This window comes from Neophocaena asiaeorientalis, unplaced genomic scaffold (assembly GCF_003031525.2).
Source record: "Neophocaena asiaeorientalis asiaeorientalis breed wild unplaced genomic scaffold, Neophocaena_asiaeorientalis_V1.1 scaffold45, whole genome shotgun sequence".
NCBI lineage: Eukaryota > Metazoa > Chordata > Mammalia > Artiodactyla > Phocoenidae > Neophocaena > Neophocaena asiaeorientalis.
In genome coordinates this window covers 4,782,306-4,791,611 of record NW_020174642.1, presented here as the reverse complement: position 1 = coordinate 4,791,611, position 9,306 = coordinate 4,782,306, and the positions used below count along the sequence as shown (strand labels likewise).

Here is a 9,306-nt window from a genome sequence, read left to right as displayed (position 1 = left end):
AAAAAAAAAAAAAAAAAAAAATACAGACCCCCGCCTCATCAATTTCCCATCTGGTGAGACAAATCCAAACCACACAGGCTAACTACAAAACCAGGAAGGAAACAAACGTGGCACACAGTTCCTTCTCGGCCGCTGTGATTTTAGCTCGTCTCTAAACCTCCACTGCCCGAGTCCCAAGGCTCCTCCACGGGACTCTAGCCGGGCCGCCCTCTTACCCGGCAGCTGGAAGAGCGCGTCGCAGAGCTGCTCGGTCTCCTCCTGGGACAGGTACACGGGGAAGGTGGCGCAGTCCAGCAGCAGGTGGCAGGCCGCGGCGAAGGCCTCCCTGCAGCCCTCCCTCGGGCTCCCCGGGTCAAGGACCACCTGGTCCACGGCCCACTCCTCCCGCCCCTCGCGGCCAGGGCTGCTGGGCAGGGGCGAGGGCGTCTCCAAGCTCTTTGTCTTGAATGGAGACCCTCGCACCGTGAACAGGTCTGAGAGCATCTGCCTGAACTGGGGCCCGCCGAGGGGCTTGGCCTCCCACGAGCTCTTCCTCCCCGAGTCGCTGCCCGCCGTGCCCCGCACCCCACCCTCCTCCCTCGGGCCTGCGGACTCTGCCGACTTGGTTTCTTCTCCGGATGCCGTCAGCTGCGCTCCAAAAATGTTCTTGTGGGCAAAGTTGGCAATTAGCTCCTGGAGGCAAAGAAACGTCCTCTGCATGCTGCCGCCCTTCTTCCAGACGTCGTCTTTGTCCGGAGAAACCCTGGGAACCCTCAGGTGCTCAGAGAGCTCTGGCGACGAAGCACTGAGGCCGATGCCACTGTCTTCCGATTTAAGTGGAGGAAATGGAGCGTCTTCATCACCAGGAAGCACTGCGTTTGTGCCTAAAATTACTTCACTGTTTTCACCTTTGACTGGACTCTGCAAAAAATGGAAGTTTGTACCGTGTATCTCGAAAGACCAAGGGATTCAAACATCAACTGAATCAGGCTACGAACGCGTCCTCCCTGCTTTTCAAAATCACAGTTCTCTACCCCGAGAGGATCCCTGTGTACACGTGTATAATGCAATGGAGAGGGCACGCAGCGGGCAGGAGAAAGGCGGCCGGCCCAGCGAGGCGGCTGACCAAGCCCGGTGCTCTTTGGGTGGGCTGGCTTTGAGCCCACTTTATTTATTTAGGCCCTTCAGGGTCCAACAGGGTTATTTAAAAACAGCTTCTGCCAGATGTAAAAATATGAATGAGGAAACTGGGCTGAGTGTAAAATAAAGGCACAAAGGAATAAAACAAGGGGAGACAGCTAGAACAAAGTGTTTACCCCCGTACGTTTTACACACACACATATATATGCGTATATATATTCTGTGGCTTTTCCAAAAGGATGACACTTCAACCTTTAATGAATCAACCTCTCATACTGTTACTCAGCTTATATGGCATTAAACTGAAAACTTTTCAGCATTTGACCCACTGTGCTCTTTGGGGAAGACTGAGACAGTATTACGCAATTTTAGAAACATAGTGTTATTTATATTTGTACGCTACACATGCTTAAACTTTATATCTTACAACCTTTTTAGGATATTTTTTTCCAACAGCTGTAACAGCTAGGAAAAAAGAAGAAAAAAAAAAAAGACTAACTTAGAGAATGAAGCAACAGTCTGTAATTAATTTGCAAACTGAGATGCAAGCCCCATAGGGCAGGCATCTTGCCCCCAGCACTAACCAACACACACAGCTGTCTTTCAGGAATGCTTCGCTCTTTTAGTCTGTTTGCACACCTGTCTGCCATTGCACCAAATGGATTTCAAGGGCAGATTTTTCAAATCCCTAAACAATAGAAAATAAAAATAATTCAAAGACCATGGGCCGGGGCTTCCCTGGTGGCGCAGTGGTTGAGAGTCTGCCTGCCGATGCAGGGGACCGGGAGGATCCCTCATGTCGTGGAGCGGCTGGGCCCGTGAGCCATGGCCGCTGAGCCTGCGCGTCCAGAGCCTGTGCTCTGCAGTGGGAGAGGCCACAGCAGTGAGAGGCCCGTGTACCACAAAAAAAAAAAAAAAAAAGACCATGGGCCTCAGACTGCTTGTGGAACCATAACTCTTACAGTCTTTTTGGAGGACAATTTGGTAGCATCTTTCTAAGGTAAGAAATGGGTTTGACTGCAACCCATTTCTATAAACTGATCCCTCAGAAACACTTGCAGCCCTGAGAACAGGTTGTGCGAAGATGCTGAGTGCAGCAGCGTAACAGTGAAAAACTAGAAATAACCAAAATAACCTCGACAGGGGAAGAGGTGCAGAAACGTAAAGCCGTACCATAGACTCTCATGCAGAAATGAGAAAAGCGTTAAGATACCTCTGTGAACACAGATATGGAAAGATGTCCTCCAAATAGTGTTTGGATGAAAACCAAAGTGAATCAGAGAATAATGTATGTTATGGGTTGAACTGCGTTCCCTAAAAAGATGTTGAACTCCTGACCTCCAGCATCTGTGAACGTGACCTTATTTGGAAATAGGGTTCTTGCAGATGATCAAGTAAGTGAGGTCATCAGGGTGGGTCCTAATCCAATATGACTAGTGTCCTTATAAAAAGGTGAAATTTGGACACACACATATGCGCACAGGGAAGATGCCCTGTGAAGAGGAAGGCTGCGATTGGGGAGGTGCGTCCATAAGCCCAGGAACACCAAAGATTGCCAGTGAAACACCAGAAGACAGGCAAGATGCACGGAATGGAGTCTCCCTCACAGCCGCACAGGGAACCACCCTGCTCACACCTTAATCTCGGACATCTGGCCTCCAGAACTGTGAGGCAATAACTTTCTGTTATTTTGTCACCCAGTGTGGCACTTTGTTACGGCAGCCCCAGGGACTACTCTCTCACTTATATTAAAAAAAAAAATCAGGGCTTCCCTGGTGGCGCAGTGGTTGAGAGTCCGCCTGCCGATGCAGGGGACACGGGTTCGTGGCCCGGTCCGGGAAGATCCCACATGCCGCAGAGCGGCTGGGCCCGTGAGCCACGGCCGCTGAGTCTGCGCGTCTGGAGCCTGTGCTCTGCAACGGGAGAGGCCACAACAGTGAAAGGCCCGCGTACCGCAAAAACAAACAAAAAACAAAATTACATGTATACAAACATACACATAGAAAGGTCTGGATGGTGGGCTATGTCTAACCATTAGCTTAGTGATGGGCTTTAGCAGGAAGTAGCAGGGCAGAGGGTGAAACGACCGGGGGTTGCTCCTACACTAAAAGTTTTTATGAAGTGTGTGAGGATTTTAGAAGCGTGTTTTAGATATTACCGATATATCTTCTAGTCTTTATCCCTACGTGGGAAGGTACAAGGTTCCTTCAGCCCAGAGAACCACTTCGGCTCCTCCCAGCACGTACCAAGCTTCCACTTGCAGGCTCCGTGTCCAGGTAGGAAGGCGGCATCTGGACCTTGCTGAGCACTTTGAAACATGTCTTCAAGGCGTGCGTGAGTTCAGGTAAGCTTAGCGCCTCCATTTCCTTGGCCAGAGACTGCACCAGGCAGCCAAGCACCTGAGGGAGGTACTGGGTTTGCACCTCAGAGTAAAGTTCCTGTGAAACAGAGACACGGGTTTAATGTGTAACCAGTAGAAAATTCAAATTTTTTTTTACAGCATAAGTTTGTTTCACATTAATTCCCAAATCAGAAAACAAAGTAATATTTCTTTTTGATCTAAATAAATCAATGGACGTTCTTCCTCTCCTCTCGGGTGGCTTTCCTCTTTCTAGCAGAAAATAATCACCACATTTATTTCTATATTAAAGAAATCAATTTCTTTTGAGAAAATTAGCCAAGGGTGTGACTTTAGCTAAGAAATGTATTTACTCTCTGGGATTTCCCTGGCAAGCCAGTGGTTAAGACTCTGTGCTTCCACCGCAGGGGGCACAGGTTCCATCCCTGGTCAGGGAACGAAGATCCTGCGTGCCGCGCAACACGGCCAAATGAATAAAAATTTTAAAAAAGGACATACATTAACTCTCACTCGTAAATAACTGTCGTTATTTAGGATGGATGACACTCAGCTCATCATCTGGTTTCCATAACTTCAAGCTCAGCCCACTTACAACTGGCTCAAAAGTTATAACCCCTTATGTTAAAAGGACCTAAAAGAGACAACATCCAGCTACATCTTCCATGCTGAAACACATTAACACAGTGCTATGTATTTAGGTAAAACTACTTCTTCAGTAAGTTTAGGTTCCTAAAAAGGCCAACAACACTAATCAGAATGTAAGTAACAGCCAGCACTGGGCCATCTCCATAGAGCAAAGGACCTACCAGGGGGATCACGTCCAGGAGGAACACAAGGAGGGTGCAGAGCTCCGAGACTGTCGGGGGGGCGCCGACGCGTCTCCCGGCAGCGTGACTCTGCTTTGCGGGTCTGCGTGAGTCGCAGGAAAGAAAAACAACTCTCTTATAATAATTTCAAGCGTTTCCTATGATTTCCAATAAAGTTGCTTATTCTATTCCACCCATAATGAAAGACAGCTCCTGCAGTTCTAATAATGAAGCTTTGGTGCCAAAAACTATCTAACATAGACAAGTGTCAATAAGTCTTGAATCTGCTTGTCTCCAAAACAGGTTCACTCTGACTTGAACTTCATCAGATCAGGTGAGGGTGGTCCATGCCCACGTGGGATTCCCTACCCAGCAGATCTGGAGCTACCAACAGCAACAATTCCAGGCCCCCGGCCCCAAACCAAAGGCATGTTCCCGGGGAAAGGGCCTGGTGACAGAATGCAGGACAGCTGTTCAATCTGCTGTCAGAGCAACCAGAGACAGCTCCCTGCATGTCACCAGGAGCTCATCCCCACGAGCTGCTTAGAATTTCTCAGCTCCCACAGAGAAGTGTAGCTCCACTGGGCTTATCTTATTCTCAAGCTCAACACTTCCTTTTCAAGAAGTAGGCAACTGGATACGTAAGTTAAAAAGTCAACATACTAGTTCCCAAAACAGTAATTTTGGATTCATCTAGCTATCACAGTACAATTCAACCTGAGTCAATTTTCTTCATTGTAAATTATCGCTTAGTTATCTTGGCATTTATCTTGGTAAGGGACCGAAGAATTGTAACCACTACATCTGGGAGATTCTGCCGCTGGGTGCCTGCTCTAAAGAGACCCATGTATCTGTGTGTAAAGAGACAGGACCAACACGGTCACCAGGGTACTATTTGCAACGATGAAAAGACTGAAACTGGTTTATTCACACACTGGACTACTATACCTAAGATGAATGAACCAGGTGTATATAAATCTCCAAAGGGCTGTGGACCACACCCCACCCCCCAAAACAACACATTGCAAAATGTTATATACAACTTGATAGTATTCATATAAAATTTGAACAGACAAAACAGACTATATCGTTTCTGGATACACATGTTATAAAAACACAGGTATCACAGGACAGACATGAATTTCAGAACAGTGATGAAAGCTGGGATGAAAGGAGGGAAAAGTGCTGGGAAGGTGGGGAGTTAGCTCTATCTGGGTAGCAACATTTTATTCCTTTAATAAAAAAGATGTGAAAAACAATGATCAAGTGTGGTCTATAATTTCAGCAATGGGTGCGTGAGTGTCTGACGTCATTTCCCATCCTTTCTTACATTGGAATGTTTCATAGTTATTATTATTATTTTTTTTTAAAGAAAGCACTCCTCGTAACTCTGAAATGGAACTAAGCTGACCAAAATACACTCTAGCCTCAGTATAACATGGCCTTGCTGTCCGCCGTGGATCCGATTACAATTAATTTACTCATCACAGGTTTGAACACCTGCTGGGGCCTGGCACCAGACGAGGCAAAGGGCATGGCAGGAGCAGCTGGGACGTCGGGCACGCCTGGTTCTGATCTCAGCTGCTGCCGATCTGCTGTGCAATGTCACACAAGGTACTTCACATCTCTGAGCTCCTCTTTCTTATATGATGGATGGCCCTGCTTCTCCTGGGGGTGTCCAGGGCATGGCCCACGGCAAACGTTAATAAGTTATGCTTTGATTACAGTTGCAGGTACTGAAGACATTGTGAGAACACAGAGCATTCCAAAGGACGTGACAAGAATGAAGTTTCACAGCATGACTCACAGAACAAAATGGGGTTTGAGAGATTACATCAGTCCTCCTTCACAGCGAAAATCACACGGGAAAGGACTCCACAGGAAAGTTTGCTGTCCTGAGCACGCCACCGCCAGCAATTTGGAGGTGGTGCAAGTCACCAGATTGAAAGTGACGGGAAAGCTGATTATAGTGGCTTAGAACATGAATGCTTTCATCTGAACAGTTACACACTAATTTCAATAAGAATTTAAGATGACTGATGATTTCAAAAACACTCTTTCCAGTCCCAGGACCACAAAACTAAGCTTCTTGAATAGATTAGGGCTCCAAGGGCACCATGCAAAGAAAGCCGATTAGATCGACCTGACCAGAAAATGCACAGATGAGTTTCTGTAGTTCGACTTTAATAAGGAAGCTTCGGTATCATGTGAACCTTCTCAATGGCACTGTTTTTAGTTCTATTATGATTTTAAGTGAATTCAATCGTGTACTCAGCAGAGACGACCCAGCGTTAGCGAGTTAAGTATAATCTGACCACAACAAGCAGCTACGAAAGCATGACACCCTCAATTCCTTCCCACATGTTCACAAGCCCTGAACTGGAGACTTACCTAAAACAGTCCTCAAAGCACCTTGTCATGTAATCCCAGAGGAAGTCTGTACTTAGGGATGTGATGAGCAAATTCACTGTTTTAACAATCTCAGAGGCATTTCTGTTTTCTTTTATTGTACTGTAAAGGAAGAGGGATATTTGTAAATATATCTACGAAAAAACCTGTATTACGGGAATGCCATGTCTGAAAAACGAATTCATTGTACCATTTACAACTTATTTCTAGAGAGACTGACAAACTCGGTTATAGATAAAAAGTATTACTGTTCTTATATAGGGAAGAGAATGCATCGTGCCATCCTAAACAGTATTTATACTGATCCATTCCCTCAGAAGTAAGCTTAAGAGCTATTGTAGGGCTTCCCTGGTGGCGCAGTGGTTAAGAATCCGCCTGCCAATGCAGGGACACGGGTTCGAGCCCTGGTCCGCGAAGATCCCACACGTCGCAGAGCAACTAAGCCCGTGCACCACAACTACTGAGCCTGCGCTCTAGAGCCTGCAAGCCACAACTACTGAAGCCCGTGCACCTAGAGCCCGTGCTCCACAACAAGAGAAGCCACCGCAATGAGAAGCCCATGCACTGCAACGCAAGAGTAGCCCTTGCTCGTGGCAACTAGAGAAAGCCCTCACGCACCAACGAAGACCCAACACAGCCAAAAACAAATAATAAATACGTAAATAAATTAAAGAAAAAAGAGCTATTGTAAAAAAGAATGTAATGTGGAAAACCAGTTTTAGTCCAACCATAGGTAATTACATACACTATTGGTGGAATAACATAGTGCAGCCATTTAGGAGGGAAATTTGGCTAACATTTAAATGCACATCTTCTGTGACTCAGGAAATTTATTCTAGGGATTTATCCTACAGAAATCCTTGTAGAGGTACACAAAAATGTAGGCAAAGGGGGACTTCCTTGGTGGTCCAGTGTTAAGACTCTGCACTTCCAATGCAGGGGGCATGGGTTCAATCCCTGGTCGGGGAACAAAGATCCCTCATGCTGGACAGCTCGGCCATGAAAAAAAAAAAAAAAAGATGTAGGCATAAGGATATCATGACAATGTCATTTTGAGGCAGGAGATAGATGGGCTCCAGGCTAGGCATTTACAACTGGCCTCCTGTTTACATTTGTTGGGGCAGGAAAAAGGTGGGCTTCAGGCTGGACACTTACAACTAGCCTCCTGTTTGCATTTCCTGAGACAGGAGATAGATGGGCTCCAGGTTAGGCCTTTACATCCAGCCTCCTGTTTGCACTTCGAAAGAGAAATAACAGCAGAAACAGAGTAAACAGCCAGGCTTTGTCTCCTGAGGACACTTTACCATAACAGTCATGGCAGGAACAGAGAGGGGCTAAACCCTGTCTGAGTAAAAGATGGAGAGGTCACATATTTCCCATCCTTGGGGCAAGGGAGACATGGCGTGTGCGCAGAAAGGCTCCTTGGGGGTCAGAAAGGAGGGGCCGCCACCCCACAGTAGGTGATGCCAAGGCCCCCGCCATGGGCCTCTGGGCTGGAATCCGTCCTGAAAAAAAGCTGCACACACATATCGGGGAGGGTCCTAGGGCAGGTCAGGTGTGGAAAAAGAAACTTAAATAAACGGTTTCTCTGTGTGCTCTCCCACTTGTCGTGCTGTGCCTCTAATAATAAACTTTGCACCTGCTTTTACAGTTTTTGCCTCCTTGAAACAGTCTTGCTTTCAAACGGAGGCAAGAGCCAAGGAAAATTTGAGTCTAGTCTCTTGCCCTTGCTGGTCTAGCGGCTAGGATTCCTGGTTCTCATCCAGGCTGCCCAGGTCCAATTCCTGGGCAGGGAACTAAGATCTTGCTTCAAGCCACCACTTACTGCTGCTGCCTCTCTGAGATCAATTTTGAAATACTGAAAAAGTGGAAACCGCCCGAAAGTCAATCAATAAGAGATTGGTCAATCAGTCAGGATTTCTTAAATAAGTGTAACTCCTTACTGAGGACTTAAACGCAACCACAATCCTCCACAGGAGAAGTGTGTAGAGCTATTCACAACTTGCATTAAAAAAAACAAACAGGCAGCTAAACAGGTAGTGTGTAACTCCACCTTAAAAATAAATGATAGACACCTGTGTACTTACGCACTGAAAATCTGAAAAGAAATACAAATGTTTTATGTTTTTCTCTGAAGCGCAGTGGGATTATGGATAATATCTTTTCCCTTGATGCCTTCAAATATTGGTATACTCTACCATGAAGATTATTACTTTCATATCAGGAAAACAATAAACTACTCTCATTCTGCTAGAAACAAGCAAACACTAAAAACTCTTGATACACCTACAATTAATAAACCAGAAAAATCTTCTAATCGATTTAAATTTTTAATACACCCAATGCCGAGTCAGGGAGAAGGAAATTATATTAAGAGTAAAGTAAAAAGGAAGAGGTTGTACTACCTTAGAAAGTACAAAGACAAAACAAAACACAGGGCTGATGGCTAACTACACACTTTAAGTTATCGCCACGTCTGCTGTCTCCCAAACCCCACTCACCCTGCCTCCAGGGCCCTAGAGCGCCTTCATGCCCCTGGGGTGCCCTCGCCTTGCTCCCTGCTACCCTCCTTCTGACTGGTCTCCTGAAGACTCACACCCACTCGCCCCACTG

General features: G+C 46.3%; 1 protein-coding gene across 6 annotated transcripts in view; it reads right to left on the bottom strand.

Moving 5' to 3' along the window:
• Window positions 1-9,306, bottom strand: part of DOP1B (DOP1 leucine zipper like protein B) — a 110,112-nt gene that overhangs the window by 52,318 nt on the left and 48,488 nt on the right. For all 6 annotated transcript variants that reach the window (XR_003004965.1, XM_024758196.1, XM_024758191.1 and 3 more), the window contains 4 exons: window positions 6,676-6,795; window positions 4,285-4,387; window positions 3,366-3,557; window positions 216-900 (listed from right to left, as the gene is read on the bottom strand). Coding sequence is in view for 5 of the 6 variants with exons in the window: in XM_024758196.1 (XP_024613964.1) it covers window positions 216-900; window positions 3,366-3,557; window positions 4,285-4,387; window positions 6,676-6,795 (1,100 nt within the window). In the remaining variant the exon portion in view is untranslated. The remainder of the gene's footprint in view (window positions 1-215; window positions 901-3,365; window positions 3,558-4,284; window positions 4,388-6,675; window positions 6,796-9,306) is intronic.